The sequence below is a fragment of the Pongo abelii genome, chromosome 5 (genome assembly GCF_028885655.2).
Source record: "Pongo abelii isolate AG06213 chromosome 5, NHGRI_mPonAbe1-v2.0_pri, whole genome shotgun sequence".
NCBI classification, from domain to species: domain Eukaryota; kingdom Metazoa; phylum Chordata; class Mammalia; order Primates; family Hominidae; genus Pongo; species Pongo abelii.
Window position 1 is genome coordinate 119,396,385 of NC_071990.2, and position 25,356 is coordinate 119,421,740.

General features: G+C 38.1%; 1 protein-coding gene across 3 annotated transcripts in view; it reads left to right on the forward strand.

Moving 5' to 3' along the window:
• The window catches only part of SLC35F1 (solute carrier family 35 member F1), a 415,003-nt gene that overhangs the window by 241,272 nt on the left and 148,375 nt on the right, over positions 1-25,356 (forward strand). For all 3 annotated transcript variants that reach the window (XM_054558780.2, XM_024249202.3, XM_063724968.1), the window contains exon 2: positions 4,504-4,679. In XM_054558780.2, coding sequence (XP_054414755.1) covers positions 4,504-4,679 — 176 coding nt within the window. The remainder of the gene's footprint in view (positions 1-4,503; positions 4,680-25,356) is intronic.

Consider the following 25,356-nt stretch of genomic DNA (forward strand, 5'->3'; position numbering starts at 1 on the left):
TCAATCAGGGCACAGAGTATATTTTTGCCACCAAAATAGTAGTATAGCATAATAATTAAAAAGTTGAGATTTGGAACCACATAACCTAGTTTGCATCCAAACTCTTCCCCTTGTTAGCTCTGTGACCTTAGGCTGCTTGTGTAACTTCTCTAAGCATCAGTTAACTTATCTATAAAATCGAACAGTAATAATAGCTGCCTTATAAGGTTTTTATGAGGATTAACTAAGATAGTAGGTGTAAGTCTAAGCCCATGGCTTGGCACATAGTAAGAACTTACTAAATATGAATTATTCTTGTTGTTTTAGCTTAATCGGCTCCATTTTGTACTAAGTTATTTGAGGACCTAGCTCCCAAATCTTAGTTTTGTAGCTCCGCGGTGACAAGGACTGTGTCTTGTTCATCTTTGCATGTATAGTGTGTGGCATATAGAATGCTATTTTATACTATATTGGCACGTATACATAAGAAAGACTAAAATTGTATTCTCTTATATAACTAATCTGTCATTTATTTGTGGTGTGATTTTGTTCAGGAAAGGCATAGCATATTGCCAAAGTTTTGAACACTATAGTTGTAATTTATAGAGCTGCAGGAATCCATGTCATAGCAATAGTTTTCACCCTTCTTGTCCCAAAGAGATGCACTCCATACACAGCATTCTCCAGGAGACATACTCAGCATCAAGAACAACTCTTATATATTAGTTGTAACTCTATTCATATTTCTTCCATTTAGGAATGTAAGTTATTATGCAAATAATCAAGAATGGCCCAGTGATAGGATAAGCTAAATTAATTTTTAAATCATTTTAAACATTATTATTTTAACTATCATTGATATTATGTTACATGGTGACTATATCAAATTCCTTCCATGAATTTTTTGAATTCTTCAAAATTCTGCAAAGTCAACATCTCTAATTTCTCACCATTTCCTTTTTACTTAGTCACTACTAGCTATCCCCTCCATGAAACTCTCTGTTCTCTTGGTTTTCATGACACCAATATGGCTGTTATTCTCCACTCAACCAAAACTCTTAAAGGATGGCAGTGACTACAAATTATGTCTTGTCAGTCCTCATTCTCTCTACCCTCTAAGCAACATTCAGTATTACAACTATTCAATCCATGAATGTCTCTTTCCTTTTGGTTTCCTTAACACCAGAAAACTCTCTTGCTCTTCCTCTTAGCCTTCTAACCACTTCCAACTCCAGTAATGTGCTTCTTCTCTCTCACCCACCTCCAACCTTGGGATTCTGCAAAGATATTTCCCAAGGCTCTCTTACTTTCTCTCCTACTCTCCCTTTCTTGGGGATATTATCCATTTCCAGTATTTTCACCATTACTTTTATGAGTATAACCTCTGCATATTTATCTCCTGGTTGACCTCCCTATCCCACTAGTAGCATGATCCCATGCTACTAATACTGCTGGATCATTTGGAAGTTCATCTGGCATCTCAAGTTCAATATACCTAAAATATGTATTGTTTCTCCACTAAAACCAGCTCCTTATCATTATTTTTGTCAGTAGATATTATACTTATCTTAGGCAGTCTTAAAAACCTTTAATTTTTTATAAGAGGTGGGGTCTTGCTCTGTAGCCCAGGCTTGAGTACAATGGTGGAATCATGGCTCACTTGCAGCCTTGACCTCCCAAGCCCAAGCAATCCTCCTGCCTCAGTCTCCCAAGGAGCTGGGACTACAGACATGTGCCATCACACCTGGATAATTTTTTTAATTTTTTTGTAGAAATGAAGACTCACTATGTTGTCCATGCTGGTCTTGAACTCCTGGATTCAAGTGAGCTTCCTGCCTTAGCCTCCCAGAGTGTTGGGATTACAGGTGTGAGCCACTGCGCCTGGCCTTTGAAATTGTTTGAGTTAATTCTGGTACTCCTTTTTACCTCTACCTTTCTTTATTTCTTTTATTAATCACCCCCTTTATTTCAATAAACTGTTTCATGTTGCCTAGGCCTTCTCTGCACTGTCTTTGAATCCCTCTATTTTCTACTTCCTCTGAATGGTACTGCCTGGCTGTAGACACAGTGAAGAACATCGTACAAGCATCACAGTCCAGCTGAGGCGAGAGGTATAAAGGCATTAGTTTCAATACAATGAGATAGAAGTAACAAAGAGATGCATTCCAGGGAAGAGAAGACGGAACACTTCTCAAAGGGAGTGACATAGAAGCCAAATCTTGAAAGATACATAAGAATCAGACTGGCAAAGGCACAATGAACTTTTTGGAAATAATAACTTATACAAGGGAATGCAGACACAGAAGACCATATCTCACCGCTGAAGTGCAAGTAGCTCTGTAAGGCTGAAAGTGCTTCATGGAGAAGTAATAAGGGAAACAGAGGGTCAGGTTCCAGAGGTAGTGGGAATGGAGGGAAAGCGTTTAGGACATGATTTCCGTTATTTGTTGGCCATGTAACAAACCATTGTACATCTACATGCCCTAAAACAGCCTCATGTATTATTTCTCACAGTTATTCAATTAGGCAGCAATCTTTCAGGGTGATTCATCTCTGATCCATGGTGGCATATGTTGGCATGGTTTGACTGGGGCAGGAGAACGCAGAAGCCTCACTCACATGTCAGGACAGTGATGGCTGGCTGGATTTCTCTTTTTTTCCATGTGGTCTCTCAAACCTGAAGTACATGGAAGCTATATTTTATGAGGGCAGAAAATGGAAGCTGTAGAGCTTTATAAGGCTTAGGCCCAGAAGTCACATGACATCCCTTCCCCCACATTCTGTTGGTCAGAGCAAGTCACAAGACCAGCTCAGCTTCCAGAAAAGGAGAAAGAGACCCCTGCCCTCCCTTTGGGCAGAGCAGCAGGAATGTAAAGGCTATGTCAGCAGGCATCTTTGCAGATGTTCTACCACAGACCTTATAGATCTCTGCATTCTGTGGGGAACTATTGTAAGATTTTAAGCAGCATACTGACATTTTAAACATGGATGTTTAAAAGTATGTCTTTGGCTTCTTTATAGAGATTGAATTCAGAGGTCAGGAGCCAGTACCTGGAAACAGGTTAATCTCAGAAAATTCTTCTCTGCATGCCCACATGCCTTACCACAATTTTTGCTCCTCATGGAAGCAGATGGAATGAACAAAATATAGCTGATGTTTTTTCTTTTTTAAAGCAAAATACAAGCAAAGTACTGCCCAGGACTCTGTGCTCATTCCAGAAAAATGGACTCACATCTGTTATGGGGGAGTAAATATGTAACACCACAAATCCTTTGCCTAAAGCTTTTTGTTTAGAAATAATACTGCATTACAAACTAGAGTGATGCAGTTAACAATAATGTATTGTATATTCCAAAAGAGCTAGAAGATTTTGAATGTGCTCACCACAAGAAATGATAAATTTTTTATCTGATAATTGTTCTGCTTTGATTATTATACAATGTGAACATGTATCGAAACATGAGGCTGTATTGCATAAATATGTACGATTATTATGTGTCAATTAAAAATAAACTAAAACTTTTAATGAAAGACATACTACTGCTTGATTCTATTATATTACTGTTTCTGTAAATAAACCAGACAAGTCAGATGCAACTTTCAGGGAGGGCAGAAATCTGCTTTGTATTTGCAGGGGCTTTTTTGGTGTAAAAGCATGTGGGTGTATATGACCATAAAGCTTGCGAGGGCATTTTATTTGTATGCAAAATGAACGCCTTGACCCTTGCCCGTAGTCCCTGCTACAGAGGTCTATAGGGGCAGCGCCTGTGAAAAACGCCACAAAAAATAAGTTGGCATAATTTGAAAGGTTGTATTACACCACCACAGTACTGAATCTCTTTCATGAACAGCAGTTTTAGTGTGTAGGCAATTGTAACTTGAGCAGAAGACAGCAGACACCTAATGCTCATCAAAGCTTCCTAGAGCGAACTGAGTTCTAGAGTCTGGGAATGGACAGCAGATGGTCCTTCTGGTTTTCAGGGATTTGTGTAGCCCCTTCACCTAGGGGTTTCTGGATCTGGGATTTCAATCTATAAAGAAAAGAGTCTCCCTTTATTGGTATGACTCCCTTTATTGGTACCTGAGGATGAGGTGGGAATATGGTCCCTCCTAGTCAGTGTTCAGGTACTCTCTCACCATCACTAAACATTTCATTAATACTATGGTGAGCATCAAGATGATGTTCTTTCCCCACACCCTCCCCACTACCATTGGCACCCAGAGGTCAGTAGCTAGAAGCCAGGCTCTTTCGGAGAGATTTGGTCTCAAATTCCAGTTTTGCCACTTCCTAGTTACATGACTGTGAGCAAACTCCTTAACCACTCTAAGTTTTGGTTTCCTCCTCTGTAAAATCTCAGTAATCATTGCACCTTCCTCGAGGGGTTGCTTTGACAGACTAAAGGGAATAATATTTAATTGCACTTAATCCAGTGCATGCTACCAGTGCTCAAGAAGTTTTAATTGCTATTGTTTTAATGGGCTTCCTGCTGACCTTTGCTGTTTTTTTTTTCTTTATTTCTCAGGGAGATGTTAATCTCTGTGGCCCTGGGCCAGGTGTTATCCCTCCTTATTTGTGGAATTGGCTTGACTAGCAAGTATCTGTCAGAAGATTTCCATGCCAACACACCAGTCTTCCAGAGTTTCCTCAATTACATTCTTCTCTTCTTGGTCTATACCACCACACTAGCCGTCAGACAAGGTAAGCTCATAAAAACACCAGGAATATAGCTTTTACAAACACCTAAAAAAAAGATGAGCCATGACCAGATAACGTTTTATCACTTACAGCATCAGTTAAGATCATTGAAAACCCCAGATCGTACTTTTCTATTTTGCAGTAATACAGTAAACAAAATGAGTGAATAAGTCACAAAGAAAATTAATCATATGAATTCAGCAAGAAGTGGGAACTGCATGTATAGGCAAAAATGTACAATTGCTCACTTTTTGAATCCCTGTTAACATTACTTCTACCCTCTCAGTGGAATTAAATGAGTGTTTCCCTGGAACTTGGAACAGGCCTGATGCAGATATTCTAAATAATGCTTGCTCTGAGAAATCCAAGGGAATTGCAGACAAATATATGTTCTGTGGGAAAGTGACACAAGAAAGATACAAATTGTAAACACAGACAACTCTATTAATAACATCACAGAAAAAGAAAAAAATAAAACTACCACAAATGGTCAGATGAGATGTGAAATTATTTTAAACTTGAAATAAATAATTAAAGAAATAAAACAAGTCCTCCAAGAGCCAATGCCAGAAAACCTTTTTTTAAGGGGCAGTTGCAGTTGAAAAACCTCAGGGTACATCCCTGGAGGGGATGATTCAGAGTCATATGATATGCCACTGAATCCAGTGTGCTGTGGTTTGAATGTCCCCTCCAAAACTCATGTTGAAATGTAATTGCCACTGTGACAATATTAAGAGGTGGGAGTATTAAGTAAGATGTTACTAGGCAGTGAGGGCTTCACCCTCCTGAATGGATTAATGCCATTATCATGGGATTAATGCCATCAGCTGAATGTGGGTTTGGTCCCCCTCTTGCCCTCTCTTGCTCTCTCATGTGTGCTCTTGTGCCTGTCTGCCATGTGAGGATGCCGCAAAAAGGCCCTCACCAGATGTGAGCCCTTTGACCTTGGACTTCCCAGCCTCCAGAACCATAAGAAATAAATCTCTGTTCTTTATAAATTGTGCAGTCTCAGGTATTATGGAATATGTTATTCATTATAGCAGCACAAAAGGGTCTATGACAAGGTGTAAACACTTTTATCTATGGCTCAGAAATAGGCGTCAATTTTCCCCAAAATAGTAGCTGTCAGCTGTAAAATGTGCATTGAAAAAAATCATTAATACATTTGGAGACAATTATATACATTAATAATAGATAAGGACACATGTATAGCTGTGTACATCAATTTTAATAGTCACACTTTTAGGAAACATGTATAAGACTATCAGTATTTAATTTTTACATTTATTTATTTGGATTACTGTCCAGAATAATAATGCTTAATTATAATGATTTGAACAATACTGGATTTCATCTCATAGGAGGAATAAATATGAACAAGTTGAGACTGAATTCCAGTTTAATTTTAGATTTGTTTAAAGTATTGTAGAAGCTAATTTTATTTACTTCTGAAAAACTGGTGCTATCAGTGCTTGTTTTTTAAAGTTTAACATCAATAGTCATTATTATTTTAAGAATAAAATCTCAGGCCACCAAAGTTATTGACATTGAATCTCAGCTATGTTTCCTGAGTGCGATTTGGAAGCTAATAATTTTGAATGATGTAAATGTGTTATCTAAGTGTCAAAAAAGCATGAAACTGCGTAAACTATTTGAAGAAATTTATTCTGAGCCAAATATGAGTGACCATGGCCCCTAACACAGCCCTCAGGAGGGCCTGAGAACATGTGCCCAAGGTGGTCGGGGTGCAGCTTGGTTTTATATTTACTACATTTTAGGGAGACATGAGACTTCAATCATTTAAGAAATACATTGGATTGCAAATACCACATGTTCTCACTCATAGGTGGGAATTGAACAATGAGATCACTTGGACACAGGGCGGGGAACATCACACACCAGGGCCTGTTGGGGGTTGAGGGGCTGGGGGAGGGATAGCATTAGGGAAAATATCTAATGTAAATGACGAGTTGATGGCAAACCAACATGGCACATGTATACCTATGTATCAAACCTGCACGTTGTGCACATGTACCCTAGAACTTAAAGTATAATAAAAAATAAAATAAAATAAGAAATATATTCGTTTGGTCCAGTAAGGCAGGACAACTCAAAGCGTGGGGCTTCCAGCTTATAGGTAGATTTAAAAATTTTCTGAAACTGTACTGCAAAACGGTACACTGTATTTAGTCTTTGAGTTCTTGTACATCTCACTTTTTAGGAATCCAGGGATTTAACAAAAACTTGAATCAGGAAAAAAAAAGTTAAGCCATTCTAAAGGGCAGGGAGAATTATTTCAACCATACCAATAATTTATAGGTAGAGGCTAAAAAAGCTTGGAAGATGAAATGTAGTAAAATGCCTAGAGTTAATAATTACAGTACCATCTATTGAGCCTTTATAATGCACCAGCCACTGTGTATGTAAATTACCCTTTTTATTCCATCAATCCAAGGAAATAGTTATCATTATCCAAAATTTTATAAATGAGAATACCAAGGCTCTGACAGCCCAGGAAACTGCTTGAGGATATAGGAGAGCAAGGAGTAGAGGCCCATCCAAGGCAGGGCTGTGAGGGCAGTGTGGCTTCAGGGCCCACCCTGCCTCTCCTTGTGAGGTGCAGGGAAGGCAGGAGGAGGGAGCGGAGACCCTTTTGAACAAAAGGAGAGGTTTTTTTCCTTTGAATTTCAAAACCCTGAATAGGAGACCAGCCCTCGGTGTAAGATGTAGCAAGATACCACTGTGCGGTCAGGACGATTGTATTAGTCAGAGTTCTCTAGAGCCACAGGACTAATAGGATAGATGTATATATGAAAGGGAGTTTATTAAGGAGTATTGACTCACGATCACAAGGTGAAGTCCCACAATAGGCCATCTGCAAGCTGAGGAGCAAGGAAGCCAGTCCGAATCCCAAAACCTCAAAAGTAGGGAAGCCAACAGTGCAGCCTTCAGTCTGTGGCCAAAGTCCTCAAAGCTCCTGGCAAATCACTGGTATAAGTCCAAGAATCCAAAAGCTGAAGAACTTGAAGCCCGATGTTTGAGGGCAGGGAGCATCCAGCATGGGAGAAAGATGGAGGCCAGAAAACTCAGCCAGTCTAGTCCTTCCACGTTCCTCTGCCTGCTTTTATCCCAGCTGTGCTGGCAGCTGATTAGATGGTGCCCACCCAGATTGAGGGTGGGTCTGAGTCTCCCAGTTTACTGACTCAAATGTTAACCTCCTTTGGCAACACCCTCAGAGACACACCCAGGAACGATACTTTTTATCCTTCAATCCAATCAAGTTGGCATTCATTAAGCATCACAAGGGTGTCATAGACGATTTAGGGAGAGGGTTGGAGGTGGACAGGAAGAAAGACCAATGGAAAGAGGCTAAGGACTAGGAGCAGCAAGGAATTTGGAGGCTCTTTAGAAAGAAAAGGCTGAAGAGGGCTAGGGAAATTCTGACTGCCGATACCAGTCTGTGATGGAGAGAATCAATTTCTAAAATACCCTCTGGAGATTTTTACCATTGCTCACTAAGATCCTCATTAAGTTTGCTGGCATGTCTTCATTTGGTTGTTTCCTCAGAATGATTATTTGTTTTAAGCTTCATCTTTAGAAGTTTTAATAGGCTGACATTAAGCTAACATCTGGAAACGAACATAATAATTACATTAATTTTCTATAGGCTGATTCAGTACTATGTTCTGGAGACACACTAATCTTTCTAGTCAGGCACCTGAAAATTTGGGAAAGAATGAACAACAAAGAGGGAAGGATGGAAAGTGTGGTGTGTGCAAGGGAGAGTCTCACAGTCACAAGTTCTCCTTTCTCACCGCTCTGAGAGCTGCAGGTTAGGTCTGAGCCATGTATTGTCACTCTGGGCCACCTAACAGCATGAAGTTAGGCTCAGAAATACATTTTTAAACAAATCTTTCTTTATAGTTTTAATCATGTATCTTCTAAAATTTAATGATTGTCACATTTAAAACAATGTGCTAAATGCAAGAAGCCTTTCAAGAGCATTAAGGGTGAGGTTATTATGAAAGCCTTGCTTAAATTTGACTTCAAAGTCAAACTGAATTCTCCCTATCAAAATTTCACTGGAGTCATGATCAAAGACTCTGAAGCAGCAGTCTCCAGTATAAGTTCCAAAATGAATTGGAGTTGAGTTTGCCCTTGATTATTAATTGATTCCTACAAAAATTTGGGTACCATCTTCCTTACAAAATATCATATCCAGTTTAGCAAATTTTAAGTCTAGCCCTCTTTATAGTTGGAGCTAGGTGTTCTTCCAGATGGTTCTAAAATTTTTAAAAAATGCTTGGCCGGGCGCGGTGGCTCATGCCTGTAATCCCAGCACTTTGGGAGGCCGAGGCAGGCAGACCACGAGGTCAGAAGATCGAGACCATCCTGGCTAACACGGTGAAACCCCGTCTCTACTAAAAATACAAAAAAATTAGCCGGGCGTGGTGGCAGGCGCCTGTAGTCCCAGCTACTTGGGAGACTGAGGCAGGAGAATGGCGTGAACCCGGGAGGCAGAGCTTGCAGTGAGCGGAGATCGCGCCACTGCACTCCAGCCTGGGCCATAGAGGGAGACTCTGTCTCAAAAAAAAAAAAAAAAAAATGCTTACTGTTCATAACAAAGACCTTCAGAAATACAACTTTGTAGAAAGAAATGTACTCCACCAAAGTAGTTTTGTTGACATCGTATCAAGTTTGAGAATTTAGGTAAAACAGAGATAACTGTTACATCAATAGCTTAATTGTAACCACTTTGAGAAGTTAGTTAGGAAATTAAAATGTACCCACTGAAATAAAGCCTGAAATCCAAACAACTCATACAAAGTGATTAAGGAATATGACTAAGAAAGTACAGTGAAGCTTCCGAAAACGTATGCATTTGCCTAGGAAACTCTCAAAAGATGACTTCTCCTTATATCTACTATCTTCTTAAAATTCCGTGTAATTACAGCTGAAATCAGGAAGCAGGGAACAAAATGCCGAGACTATGAACCAGAGGCGAGGACAGACTGGGGTCCAATGAAGACCACCAGTACTTGCTTTTGTGATGTAAGAGCAAGAAATGTGACAGGCTTTTAAAGACAAAGGTGAAAATAGGATACAGTTCCTATCAAGAAAACATGTATCATCTAACTTTTTGCCCATAAGCTTCTCTTGTCTGTGATGACAAAAATCGTGCTGCTTCCCAGAGCTACCTTTTAAGTTTTTAAATAATAGATACCCGTGATTCCTCTTTTAGCAGTTTTTAACTTCTGAGTATACATAAATCATAAAAACTTTAATAAGCAATAATTTCCTCTTCTTTTTCTTCTGCTACCGTTTTTCTACATTCTTGTTTCTCTAATTCCTTTTTGTTTTCACACCAGCAATTTACTCATTGCTGGAGGAGTAAAGGCAGGATGCTGAGGGTAAAAAGAAAACACTTTTAGCCTTTGTTTTCCTCCTCAATTTCCTCCTCAACTCATAGTGGTAGGGAAAAAATGGGTATCAGTAATGAAAGCATGACTAGAATCATAAGTGTCTGCTTCTTTTTATATACAGACCCTGAAAATAAAAGAAAATGTTGCCATCATTGAGTGTTATGAGTACTAACAACTTCAATATTCTTGGTGACTGGTTCTGCAAGTTTTGCTTTTTCATTGAAAAGTGTTCTTACAAGCTCTTCCAATTTTGATAAAAGACAAGCTTCCAGCTAAAAGCAATTTGATGAGTATGGCATGTGTTTTGCTTTTCAGTGAATTATTGAAACATATACATTAAACTATTTATTGAATCATGTATCTGTTTCTTTGTGTGAGTGTAAAAATGAAACAAGTCTCTAATAGTGCTAATAGAACACTCATAAAAATATCACCATGTAGAATCCCTTTGATTTTTTTCAAACAAAGAATACTGAAAAGTGAACTGCATGCTTTACTCTTCATGAGAAATACTCACATTGAGCATTAAATTCTAGCAGATGGAAATCCTAGAGGTCTAGGTTCAAATGTTAATTCTAAGTGAGAAGACTGAAGCAAGGAAGTTAGTTAGGTATTCAAGCACCTGTGCTCTCCTGGCCCCTTCTGCTTACCATCCCCTTTCTCCACCCAGAATATTCAAGTGGGGCAGAAGAGATAAGAGAAATATATAAATATGACAGCCCTGTCTACGCGTACAGCTGGATGCAAATCATTACCCAATGGTCCAGTCCCACAAACCTTGGCATTTTAAATAAAAATTCTTCTGAGAGTTTGTGCCAAGAAAGTATCCTGCTATTTTTTTTTTTTTGAGGAGATTGGGGGTGGTAGCCGAGGAAGCATTAATTAGGAGGTAATTGTTATTTCTTCCAACTCAATAAAGCCTTCGTATTTGTTCTCTACAGAAATACTACATTTCTTACATACAATTACATAGGCTAAATTCTCCATGACCAATATCACACTTAAAATACTTACATAATTAGAAGAAATAGAGAATTTCATGTGAAATAAAATAGGCCTATCAGATAGCCACAACAAAGGCTTGGAAACTTAGGTAGCCAGCATTTCCCCGTATATCAGACCCTAGAGTCACTTGAAGATCTCACCTCCCCAGATCCGTGAATGTGCCTCTGCCTCTATGAATCTTTGCCCCCTACTTTCATTGCAGTTTTCTTTAATGCTTCCCATAGGCAGTCAAAAAAAAAAGCAGTGAAAGAATTAAACCAGAACCTAGGATTTTCTCAGAGCAGAAGCCTGAATTCTGCTCACTCACAGCCCAGTTCTCAGTTCTCTGGGTAACATTGACTAAATCACTGAGAAGTAGGGACTGTTATTAGCATGTGGGCATAATAAGAAAGCACTTGGCAAATGTAAATACTAAATTATAACTCCTTTGGGAGTCGTGGGAGAAATAGTACTGTCACTTACCTAAGTCTGGTGAGGTAATATTCACTGGAGCCTCTTAAAAAGTCTCCCTTATGGGAAATTACTTGGCAAATCTCCATTCCTATTTCTTGTAAGGTTGCATTTATTTTTACTTCCTAAGTATGATAGGAGAATTTTAGCCCCCACAGTATAAAGACTGCACCTCAGGGATTTCTGAGATTAATCTTTGGTAGGTGCTTCATGGGAATTATGCTTATGTTGTCTAGGAAAAGAGAAGAACAGATTTGGGGCTGTGATGTTATACAAATATCATGCTGGGAAATTGGTAGAGAAAGTCACACAAGAAAATTAGAATCCACTTCTAGCAAAACTTCCTCCCAGTAGGTAGAGCGACTGGAACTCTCATATACCACCTGTATGTGGGAATACACATGGTAATGCTGCTTTGAAAAATGTGGGAATGCTGCTTTGAAAAATGTGGGAATGCTGCTTTGGAAAATAGCTTGTCATTGTCTCATAAGGTTAAATGTACATTTGCCATGTGACTCGACAATTGCATTTTTCCAAGAGATGAAAACATAATGTCCCTGCAAAGATCTACATACAAATGCTCATTGCATCTTTATTCATAATTGCAAAAACCTAAACTACCCAAGTGCCCATCAGCTTACGAAAGGATAAACAGATTGCAGTAAATTCATGCAATGGAATGTCACTGACCAATAAAAAGAAATAAGCTACTGATACGTATAATAGTATGGGTTAATCTCAAAAGCATTACACTAAGTGCAAGAATCCAGATGTGAAAGTTTACATAGTATATAATTACATAGTGCATAGTTATACAATGTTCTGGAAAACGCAAAACTATAAGGACAGAGAATAGATCAGTGGTTTCCAGAGCCTGGGCTAGTGGTGGGAGGAGACTGACTGCAAAGGGCACAAGGAAACTTTTGGGAGGATGGAAATGTTCTGTGTATCTCGATTTTTGTAGAGGTTACCTGACTATATACATTTGTTGAAACTCTTCAAACTATACACTTAAGAGGAGAGAATTTTATTGTATCTAAGTTATACTTCAATGCATCTGACTGAAGTGGGAAAAAAAAAATTAACTACTATAACTCGGCGGTTACCATGATGGAATAAGTTATCACTGGGCCTAGAGTTTACAATATCCAGCTATTCCCTCAGTTGCTTAGAGATATTAGGACATGCTGCTAAAACTTCCCACTTCCTTGTGGCATCCTTTTAGACGACAAGAATGAGTACTGCTTCTCAAAAATTGTACCTGCATCAAGGAACTTCCTAGTGTTACATGAGCTATCAAGCTTAAGTCCACCAAACAATACAAAACACACATATTCCATACATAAGCAGTGCTTACAGTGCTTACAGGGTGAATCTGCACCAAATAGAGTCTCCCACAGTCTTAATGAAACTTATAGTATCCAATAGTGCATTTTGTGTGTGTGCTAATGTGTATGAATCTTTTCTTTTCTTTTTTTTTTTTTTTTTTTGAGGCAGGGTCTCACTCTGTCTCCCAGACTGTAGTGTGCAGTGGTGCGATCTCGGCTCACTGCAACCTCTGCCTCCCAGGCTCAAGCAGTTCTCCTGCCTCAGCCTCCTGAGTACCCAGGATTACAGGCACGAGCCACTACCACCCAGCTAATTTTTGTATTTTTTAGTGGAGATGGGGTTTCACCATGTTGGCCAGGCTGGTTCTGAACTCCTGACCTCAAATGATCCACCCACCTCGGCCTCCCAAAGTGCTGGGATTACAGGCCTGAGCCACCGTGCCTGGCCAATGTGTATGAATCTTAAAGAGAATGATATCTTACATAGAACTCTTAGTATCACTTAGTACGATAAATGACTTATAGATGGAAGGAAATTGACATGAATATGTAACACCATCTACTCTTAATGAATCCTTACATAAACTTATACACAAACACACTCACACTCACACACACACACTCTATACATCAGACATTGCTTCATTCCCCCATGCCAAATACTTTATTAATGAATGTCTTCCTGATTCTTTTATTTTAAACAGCGTATAAGTTCAAGGGGAGAGGCTGTCTGCCTGTTTTGTCTGGAGTCCATGTTGACTGTTAATTCTGGAAATCTTTAAGCATTCATCTATCCATGCTGAGAGCTGGCATAGAGAAATACTCATTCCTGGCACGCAGCTCCATCTTTCATTTGGGAGATTGAAGGGTGGTTACAAGATGATAACTGTATTGCCTGAAGGAGATAAGTCCCCTTCTGCCAAAAGAGTGCTTTGTATGTAATTAGTGTAAAAATTCAGAGGAATAGAGTTTATCTTTACAATCATCTTTCTCATTAAAAAAGAATCATAATGGAAGAACAAAGCAGTCCCTGCAGTGAACTGAATGGCTTTCCCTAAGTTTTCATTAAATCAAAGACTCAGCAGTTAGCCATCTTGCAGACACTATTGCAGTCTACTGCATGAGATTTGCAGGAAAGAAAAAAATGAAGCAAACAGTTTTTTTTCTTTAAGACTTAGAACTGCATAATAATTATCTTTGGATCATAATTTCCTGCCTATGCATTTTTTGAATGTCTAGTTTCATTGGTTTCCCTTTCTAAGATTTTTGAGGACTCGAAGGAGCATCATCATGTAACTCACCAAATTTAAATGTGATGTTTGCAGACGGGTTAGGACTTTTTACAAGTTAAAGTGATTGGGCTCCTTCAGTGGTCTATATGAGGAAAAACATAAAGGAAATAACTCCAAAAAAAACAAAATATGATTAGAATTTGTTTCTGGCCATTTTTTGTTTTACTATTTGAAGCTTCCTTCAAAAAATAGAGTGAATATCACTTTTTTGTCTTTAACTGCCTAATTACTCATTTCTAAGACAATGTCTATCTTTAAGACTCATATTTATGAAATACTACTTAAGTCAACTAAATTAAAATATTATTTTAAACAATTAGGATCTGGACTTTTTTTATTTCTCAATTCAATCAAAATTCAAGAGTCATTGAGTCACCCTAATGAGTATCTATAACTTGTCTGTGCTGTATTTCATCATTTCATAAGTCAGGATAATAATAGTAAATTCTTTACAAGTTTCATGTGGGTTAAGATGATGCATAAAAAACTTATAGGACAGTGTCAGGCATACAGAAAACAATAAACTGAATATAATATGCCATCATCAACATTAGATTTGCTTGCTAAATATTGATTCTTCTCAGAAAGTTGGATTTTATACATGTAACCCTTAATTTGAATAAATTCTACCATGGGGACTCTGAAATTCAATGACCATGTTCCAGCATATATGTTCTCCTTCACTTGGCCCTGGATGCCAGAGTAGGCACAAGTGTAATTCATAGAAGGATCAGAAATAAAACAGTCGTTTTAGATATTTTCTTACCTCTTCAGTGGCCACTGTGAGAGAACTCACTGATATAATTATTATACTAGCCCATGACTAATTCCTAAATGCACAAGCTCAGAGGCCCCTCCCCCAGGGTATAGAGTCGGAGATTTTCTGCCTGAGAAAGCTAAGCCAAGAGGAAAAATGGAACCCCAAATCTTTGTTCAGAAGGAGCCAGAGCCACCCTTGGACTTTTAGGCATAACTGCACCTAGATGGTCCAAGCTATGAGAGATTAGAAAGGGGAAGGGAGGGTTGCCAAAGGAAGAAGTGGAGAAAACAATTTCGTAGGCCAGTGCTTGTTCTAGAGTTTTCATCAGGACTGAGAAACCTTAAGGCAGAATTACTTCCCACCCTTTCTCTCCCCTTGTTTGTGTGTGTGTGTTTTCTAGCTCTTCTCACATTTCCTCTCTTCACCCCAGCTTTTTCCTTCTCACACAGGCTTAACTAATAGACAAATGGGGGAAAATGGGAAGAAAAGCATTTCTACTCCCTTGACTGAGACAGAACTTTTATTACAAATCCAGACATTGCAGAGAAGATCCAGATTCTGTTTCAGTCGTGTCTGGAGTAAAACACTCCCAAGTTACTATTCTTTGCTCAAGAAAAGGCTCAGAGCACTAGGGTACCAATCAAAATAAAACATGCTGTAAATGAAGCTTGACCACCTTCTTTCCTGAGTATTTTCTCTTCCACAATACACATAGAATGCATTGTAAACTGCAACCAACTGAATGTACATACCATACAGAAAGCAGTGCAGCTCCAAAGCAGCTGGGAACACCTAATTTCCATTTGGCCTGCTGACCGAGGTACATGCCAGCTGCAGAACGTGAGGAAAAAGAAGTGTGATTTGGCCAAAGCCAGGACAGGATGGCATTCTTGCCCCTGATAACTTCCAGCAAGGAATCAGGTTTGGGCACGGGAGCCATAGATACTTTGGAAGACCCTATCATTACAACAGTAGAAATCTTCAGAGGCATTACCAGAGGGAAAATTGGGTCACTGTTTATAACCAGAATTCCAAATCTCCACCAATTATTTGGAATAATCAATGAACAACACATCCCTGTTAAGGCCATCACAATGGAAACCACAGTAAGAACTCTGTAAATGGAGATCTGGCCTTACTAATGAACTTCTCCAAAGACAAGAACTATCCTTAGATGAGGTCATTAAAAGAAATTGGGCTCCCATTTTTAGGCAAGGTAAGAATGCTCTATTTCAGAGTTGGAAAATAAAATCAGGGTGGGGAGAGGAAAACACTTAAAAATAATGCAAGATTAAAAAAAATGAGTTGCAAAATGCTCTGAGAGAACACAAAGCGTTGGAGGCTACAAAGCCACTTCTGGTGGAGAAGTGGCCACTAGGGTATCATTTGAGAAGAGGAGAAGGCCACCATATCACAGATCATGGAGCTGTTGCTCTGCCATTGCTGAGCTGGAGGAGTAGGCTGTGGACAAACTCAATGGACTACTGGGGCCTTACCAAATTCAAAGCAGCAGGTTCTATACCTACAAGCAGATTTCAACGTTTGGCTTAGTGGATGTCATTTGATGAGGTCGAAATTTCCAGCTGTGCAGTGTTAAACTTGGGATGATTATAGCACAGCTTTAAACAAGCTATTGATTTTAAACTTTTGTTAGGCTAAAAGAAACTAAGTTAGATCATTCAAAAGCAAGTGAAGAACTCACCTTCTAAAAATAAAGTTAAGGAACTTGGTAAGTAACTTCTTTTCAACAGAGAAATGTGTGGGCATAGCTTATGTAAGTGACATAAATGTAGAAGTCTCTGCACTGTTAAAAATTGTAAGTTATTTACTACGTGGAAACTTATTAAGTCTCAACCCCTGTTTTCTATTGTTTAGACCTCAGATGTGTTGAGTAATTTAGACACCCAAAAGCAAAGTCATTGGTGAATGTGTTCCTATACTGAGAGTGTCTCTTAACTGAAGGAGCCAACCTGGTACACAAGCCAAGGATGCAACTTGAGTTTTATACTTTTAGTTCTGAAGAGTTTTATACTTTTAGTTCTGCCCATGATTGCTTTATATAGAACCTTCCAGAAGGCTCCAACCTGATTACGTCTTAGTCAGACTTCTCTTATATAAATTTCAGTTCCTCAGTCCCTTATTTCTTTCTTCATGAATTCACTCGTTCTTTATTTCATTCACTATTCATTTATTCAGCAAGTGCCTTCGGGAGGCTTTCTTCGTCTGTCAGTCACTGTGCTATGAGGTGTGAAGGATCCCTGATTGAGTAAAGATGATCTCCCTTCTCCTACCTCCTCCAAGTTCACAGATAAGAGGAGGTGAGTGACGAGTAAAGAGTCCCTGTAACTGCAAGAGTACAAATCTGAGGGCCACCCTTTCCATTATCTTCACCAAACTTTAACTGCAAAAGCATTTACAGTCATGCCTCACTTAATGTAGGGATATCTTCTGAGAAATATATCTTTAGGTGATTTCGTCATTGTGCAAACATCATAGAGTGTACTTACACAAACCTAGATGGTATAGCCTACTACACACCTAGGCTTCATGGTTAGCCTATATGGTAAAGCCTATTGCTCCTGGGGTACAAACTTGTACAGCATGTTACTTACTGTACCAAATACTGTAGACAATTGTAACACAATAATGAGTATATATTTGTGTATCTAAATATATCTAAATATACTAAAGGTACAGTAAAATATGGTATAAAAATAAAAAGTGTACACCTATATAGAGCAGTTACTATGAATGGTGCTTGCAAGGCTGGAAATTGCTCTGGCTGAGTGAGTGGCGAGTGAATGTGAAGGCCTAAGACATTACTGTACCCTACTGTAGATTTTATAGACACTGTGCACTTAGACTACACTAAACTTATTTAAAAATTAAGTAATTTCATTATGATGTTATGATAGCTATGACATCACTAGGCAGTAGGAATTTCTCAGCTCCACTAACATTTTGTAGGACCACGATTGTATACACAGTCAGTCGTTGACCAAAACATCATTATATAGCACATAACTGAACCTCTCTGTCATCCGCTTCACCACTCTTCTCTCCATCCAGCTCCAGTCCTGTCTTCCCCACTTATTGACAGCAGAATAATTCATTATAACCACTAGAATCAATAGTTTGCTGTTTCATAGCTTCCCCTTAGCCTTTCTTCAATGGTTCACATGCAAAGGGATTTTGTGCAAAGGGACCCTGACTTTGCATTAAGAAGAGCAGCTTCTGTTCTTCCAGTCCCTGCGCTATCTTCCCCTCACCTCTTGCCCCAACTGTCTCTCTTGGAGAATACTGCACAGACATCATCCACTTCCTTTATTTAGACTTAGTTGTGGCCGCTTCTTGGTTGCTGGACTTCTATGAACTCGACCAGAAGGCTATTTTGATAACTATAATATTCCCCCCTTATTCTCATGGAATACATCCTAAGACCCCCAATGGATGCCTAAAACAGCATATAGTAGAGAACCTTATATATATATTATGTTTTTTCCTATACATACAGGAATACCTATGGTAAAGTTTAACTTATAAATTAGGCACAGTAACAAAAATAACATAATAAAATAGAACAATTATAACAATATACTGTAATAAAAGTTATGTGAATATGGTCTCCCTCTCAAAATACCTTATTGTACTGTACTCACTTATTTTCAGACGGTGGTTAATGATGGATAACTGAAACCATGGAGAGTGAAAATGCAGATAAGGGATATGAGTCACTTCCAAGACTCTTAACTGTCTCGTCTTCCTTTACGAGCAGTTATATATAGGTCAATGGTCTACAGCAAGTGACTTCAGACCCAAATGACCCTCTATGTAATGGCAAACTGGCTTTACTCCTTTTCCTGGTGATTTGGGAATATACTTTCAGCCCTTGCTGGTATACTGAATTTAAACTCTTTTGAAATTTCTAACAAGCCCCATAAAATATTAGAAAGCCACTATAATCTTATGTTATAAAGTGACCAAGTGAAAACACGGTGGAAGATATCAGGGTTCATGGGCTTTATCCTAGTATCTGACAGAGAACAAAGATATACAACAACTCACTGGGACTGTTAGCATCTGCAGAGGGGCAGGAAGAGAGAGCAAAATATCAATTTTTTAACCAACTAGCTCATCTCATTTTCTGAGTATGCAGCATGCTCCATTCAGCAAATGTTCTTCACATCTTTCAGAGTATTCGATTACCATTTCATAGTATTCTAGAGGAGTAAATTAATGGTGCCTCTGATAGCAACATCGCAATATGCACAATTTCCACTAGTCCTAATGTGTTTTCAGAAAGTATCACAGGTAAATATTCCAACCAAATGTAGCAATGGTCATTCCTTTGAAGGAAACATTATTGTGTCCTATTAATCTTATACCAAAATTTATGAGCAAAATCTATTCATGGCTTCACCTGCAAAGCATAAAGGGAATTTTCCCCCAGAGAAGGTCTCTACAACCCCACCACAAATATCTCCCATATATCTATGCAGCCTCCCATGGCTAACATTTAAGCAAACTCAACAAACGAACTTAAAGAACCCACATTATCTCTGGTTGGAGATTAATTTGGTTGAAGAACATATTGACTGATGTACAGTTGTCTTCAGTTAAATTTCATGATGATCTATTGAGCTGTGTTCCCAACACTATGAGACCCTTACAGATGCGTTCTCTCGATCCACATCAGCCCTATCACTGCCCCCAGCCAAGCCACCCATTGCGTCTTACCTGGACTGCTGCTACCACCTTTGAACTGCTTTCTGTCTCTGATACCTGCCCACCTTCATCCCAATAATCCCTCTTTTAAAACATTATAGGCACTGGATGACCATGTAAACCTTTCATCATTTATGATATAAATTGAAATCAGGATTTAAAAAAAAACACAGGAGGAATTGGTTAATAAAAAGTGATTATTTTCCATTTCTATTGAAATCAAATCAACATGTACTTCTGTGCTCTATTCTGTGAGCCAAAATAAGATCTTTTAATAAGGATTCAAAGAAACTCAAAATCAAGGTACTAGGATGTTGCTATACCTGCTTTCTAATTAGCCTGTCTAGTTGAGGAAAGGAGGCCAAAGATGTACTATGCTAATTTTTGTTCTTTGAGCAGAGTGTCTTCTAAAATGCAGGCCAACTTGCCTTGGATTTCAGAGTGGGAAACTTTGATCCTAATGTAAAAAAGCAAATAAACAATATTTCAGGCACAAATTTTATAACAAGTAATTTTGATTGATATTGCGCTCTTTATTCAGCATTTTTGCTAAATTCAAAGAACCCCATTCATCTCTTATATAGAACTTCCAATTAAAATCAATCCGATTTGATTGAGAGTTAAAATAAATGGAAAGATCTCCTTAATAAAAAATATTTGAATCAAATCTATTTGTTGGACTGCTTCTAAGGCACATGCCCACTTTATAGAATAGATATAACATGCTAATATGTCCACTTGCTAATATGTTTATATGCTAAGTTCTACAAAGAAGCCGTGGAGAGCCAAGAGACTCTGAGACTATATTTGAGGTGATAACATTATAACCATTTTCTTTTTATTTTTCTTTGAGATAGGGTATGGCTCTGTCACCCAGGCTGGAGTGCAGTGGTGCAATTTGGGCTCACTGCAACCTTTGCCTCCTGGGCTCAAGCCTTTCTTCTGCCTCAGCCTCCCAAGTAGCTGGGACTATAGGTGTGCACCACCATGCCCAGCTAATTTTTGTATTTTTTTATACAGACAGGGTTTCACCATGTTACTCAGGCTGGTCTCAAACTTCTGAGCTCAAGCGATCCACCTGCCTTGGCCTCCCAAAGTGCTGGGATTACAGGTGTGAGCCAGCCACACCTGACCTCATTTTTAAGTTTACTTTAATCTTTTAAATTACCCAAGTAAGACATGAATATAAACAGTAAGTGTTTATGTAAATATAAACATTTCAAACATAGACATAAATATAATTTTTTTAAAGTAATAGTTTGTCTCATCTACCATAAATCCCATTCTCCAAAGGAAATCTTTGTTAAATTTTGTTATTTATCTTTCATGGCATGTTTCTGTGCATATGCATTTATATACATAATTATAATGTGTTTTTGTGTAAATGCTAGAAACTAAACAAGCTGTTCTGCAGCTTGCTTTTTTCTTTGTTCTTCTTTTTTCTTTTTTTCTTTTGGAAACAGGGTCTCTCTCTGTCACCCAAGCTGGAGTGCAATGGCTTGATCATGGCTAACTGCACCCTTGACCTCCTGGGCTCAATAGATCCTCCTACCTTAGCCTCCCAAGTAACTGGAACTACAGGCTCACACCACTATACCCTGATAATTTTTATACTTTTTGTAGAGACAATGGGGTTTTGCCATGTTGGCTAGGCTGGTCTTGAACTCCAGGGCTCAAGAACTTTGGCCTCCCAAAGTGCTGGGATTGCAGGTGTGAGCTACCATGCCCAGCCTGCAACTTACTTTTTTCACTTTAGTTGTTGTGATAACATTGATAAGCCCACAGTTAGTGGTCATACAAATTGTTTCCAATTTTGAATTATTCCATCCATTTTTATAGAAAACATATTTTAGGTATATCTTTGTATACATGTGAGTGTATCTTGTTTACATTTCTAAAAATAAATTCTGAGTCAACGGGCATTCTAAATATTAATAAAAATTCCCCTTCACAGTCTTTCCCCAAAAAGAACATTACTAATTCAAAAGCCTATTCTCGGTATTCAAGAGTACCTATTTCCCCACTTAACTGTCACTGTTGAATATTATCAGTAATTTTCTGGTCAGTCTGAAAGGTGAAGAATATTTTATTGTTTTATATTTCATTTCCTTAATTACCAGTAAAATGAGCTTCCTTTTATATGTTTATTGGCAACATGAAATAACTTTTAAGTCCTAAAGTAAAAATGTGAAATCATAATGATCTTGGTGTAAGAGTGTGTCCCAGTGGACTCCTTTTCTTCTTTCTTTCATATAGTCTCTTGTTTCTTCTTCTCATGAATTAGTGCAAAAAAGGGGAAAACAAATGAGCCCTGTGATACCTTCCTCTGGAAGAATGCCACTGCTAGAGCATTGGATAATAATATAGGAATTTATACCATCCATAAACCTTTTATAGTAGTGTAATTAGTAGGGCTATTAATACTACCCGAGCCTGGCTTTCTTTATTGCTGTAAACACAGCTTGTGATCACATAAATGACATCAGTAATAATCCTTCAGAGCATCATGTAAGCCAGAGTACTCGAGTCAGTTTAGCTAGGGTTTAATCAGAACCTCCATTCAAAAAAAAAAAAAAAAAAAAAAAAACGATTCTTTTTGCTTAGAAAGCAGAGTATGAGGGATAACCCTTGGATATCTTCCAACATTTCAATTTTGGGTTCCATGGTAGGTTTACTGGTGTTGAATGGGAAGAGTGGATTAGAGACATAGAGGAATTTTAGCCAGTTATCAGTGCAAGGTTATGCCCTTCAGCCAAATGTATCCTGCCTTTTTCTATAACCTAATGTCACTTACATATGGTTTTCTGCACTCTTGTGGCATTTTTATTAATGTCTCATCCAAAAAAATGAAGTGAACTTAATATATATTCTTCCTGTCTCTTTAAAAAATAATGAATCTTATATAGAAGTAGGTTGCAGGAATCCCAAATCTGTGTAAATTAGCAGCATGGTCTAGATAACTGCTGTGTGAATCAAGACAGTAAAATTATGTTCAAGAATAGTCTCTGCTGTGGTTTGTGTTCTTTCCTTAAGCAGGCCGCCTTAATATCTCTGTGGCTCAGATTTCCTGGCTCAAAAAAATGGGGATGTCTGTCAAATAGAAAGTATTTATTAACATATTTATATGCTTGGAGATATGAATTTGTAATTGTGGTTGTTTCATTAAAATGTTCATCTATTTGATGATATTTGAGAGTCAGTATCCAATTGTATGTGACTTTTTTAGGGCCAGCTATTCATTTATTTCAGCCACAGCTCTGAATAAAACTAGTATATTTCAGGATGAATAAGATTTTCTGAAGCAACAGGTGAAACTCAGTTTCTTCAACTTGGATGAACATTGACAAAGAGAAGCACACAATTAAATGAACGAGAAAGAAATAGTGCACAGTGAATTTGTTTTTATAATCGTACTGTGCACTATTTCAAGTACCATCCAAAGGAGAAAGGAAAGATAATGAGAATATACAGCACATCATCTTTAATCCCCACAAGCATCCCATAGGTCATCTTACAGATGAGACTCAGAGAGGTTAGGTAACTTACTAAAAATTATGTAGTGACTTCTGTTTAGGATGTAGTAAGCCACAAAAGATCAACTCTCATTCTAACAACAAAAACAAGCCTGATAAGCTGTAAAATTACAGTTTTCTGAACCCAACAGAAAGCTAAGAATGAAAAGAAACCTAAATGTACAAAACTCCAGAGAATTTCATTTGTAGGAGGAAAAATATTCATACTTCTCTCATCCCTAACAGATTACCAAAAAAAAAAAAAAAGAATCCATCATAGAAAGAGGTAGTAAAAAAAAAAAAAAAAAAAAAAAGCAGCCAAAACTTTAGGTTTTAATGGCCACATATGGACTGGTGAGACAGATTATAATTCTAAAGGACCTCAGCCACAAGGCAGGTCTACACATACCTGTAAACTCTGTTCCATGAGTCTTCACCTAGTGCTGGGCATGTGATATACCACACACTGTAGGGTAATGCAGGAGAGCTAAAAGCGATCCTGTCTAAGTGTGTGGAGCCTCCCAGTGCATGGCAGCCATCCTTTGCAGACGAAGGAGAGTAGTACAGGAGATCTGAGAGAAATGAGTTTAAGATACACCAGACTTTCAGCTGCCAAGCAAGGTAGGACTGGCGAACTGAGAGAAATCTTTTCGAGACATTTCAGGCAGAGAAAGAGAGAGAATTCCATAGGTGCAGAAACCCTGGTACAGGACTGGAGAGCAAAGAGAAGTCTCAAAAGCCCAAATAACAGCTGAATTGTAAAGCAAAGAGATATATCTAATGTTTCAGAAAGCTGGAAGTGTAGTTGTAAAGTGCAGCAATCTCCAGAACCTCACCCAGCACTCAGATTCCATGCCTGAAGAAGAGTGAGTACTGATTCTGCTCTCAAATTATTTGAAGACAATGGTAAACTAAGTCAAACTAAAGTTGCAAGAAAGACCAATCCCAGTTATCAGATTGACTCTGTTTCTCAATCAACAAGCCTGACACAAGTGAGATGGCATGGACTTGGAAGTAAATATTGCTTAGTTCGGTCTCTACTGTTTTTTTATACAAAATGTGCAGATACAAGTAAAAATGACTAGACATGCAATGAAGCCAGAAAATGTGGCACATGGTCAAGAGAGAAAGTAATCAATAGAAGCAGACTCAGAGATGTCACAGATGTTAGAATTATCAGCAAATTATCAAACTTAACTATGATAAAAATCAAGTTCCAGTGGGATCAGTCAACAACATTCATGAAGACATGGGAATTTCACAAGAGATCAGGCACCTATTTTTAAGATAGTCAAATGGGAATGCTACAAATAAAAAACACAGTAAAAGAAATGAAGAATGTAGGACTCAACAGAGGAAAGAATCTGAACTAGATGGTAGGTAGGCACAAAGTATCCAGTTAAAACAGAATAAAAAGGAGAGGAGAGGAAGAAAAACAGGATAGAATATCCAAGGTATATGGGACAATATTAAATGATCCAACATGCATGCAATTGGACTTCTGGAAGAAAAAGAGGGACAATGGTGCAGAATAAATATTTGAAGGGATAATAGCTGAGAATTTTCCATATTTGTTGAAACACATCAAACAGATCCATGAAGCTCAGCAAATCCCAAGCAGAAACTATGCAAAGAAAATCACACTTCTTTTCTGTGTCAAACTTCTAAAAAACAGAAAGAAAAAGAAAACCTTGAAAGCAGCAAGGAAAAAAAATGCATTACACAAAGGGAAAATATACTTCTCATCAGAAACAATAGAGGCAAGAAGGCATTTTTTAAAAACATTTTTGAAGTGCTGAAGAAAAAAAAACAACCCTATCATCATATAAGTCTGTAAACCATAAAAGTACTCTTTAAAAGTGAAGACAATTAAAAGTCATACAGCTAGTAAGAAGCACAGCCAAGATTGGAACCAGAGCTATAGAAGTGGGAAGATTGCTTTCAGCCACTTTCCACCCTGCCTATACTTCATCGCATTTGTTATGTACTGGCACAGGTCTTTGGCAATGCTAACCTTTAAATGTTTAATTTTTACAATTTGTTTTTATTATAAAAAATAATTACTGGTCTTATTGAAAATTCAGTCCATATAGAAGTATAGAAAGTAAAATTAAAGTAAAGTCAAAGCCTCGATTTTCCACTTCCTACAGACTCGAATTGGCAAATTAGCAATTAGACAAGCTCC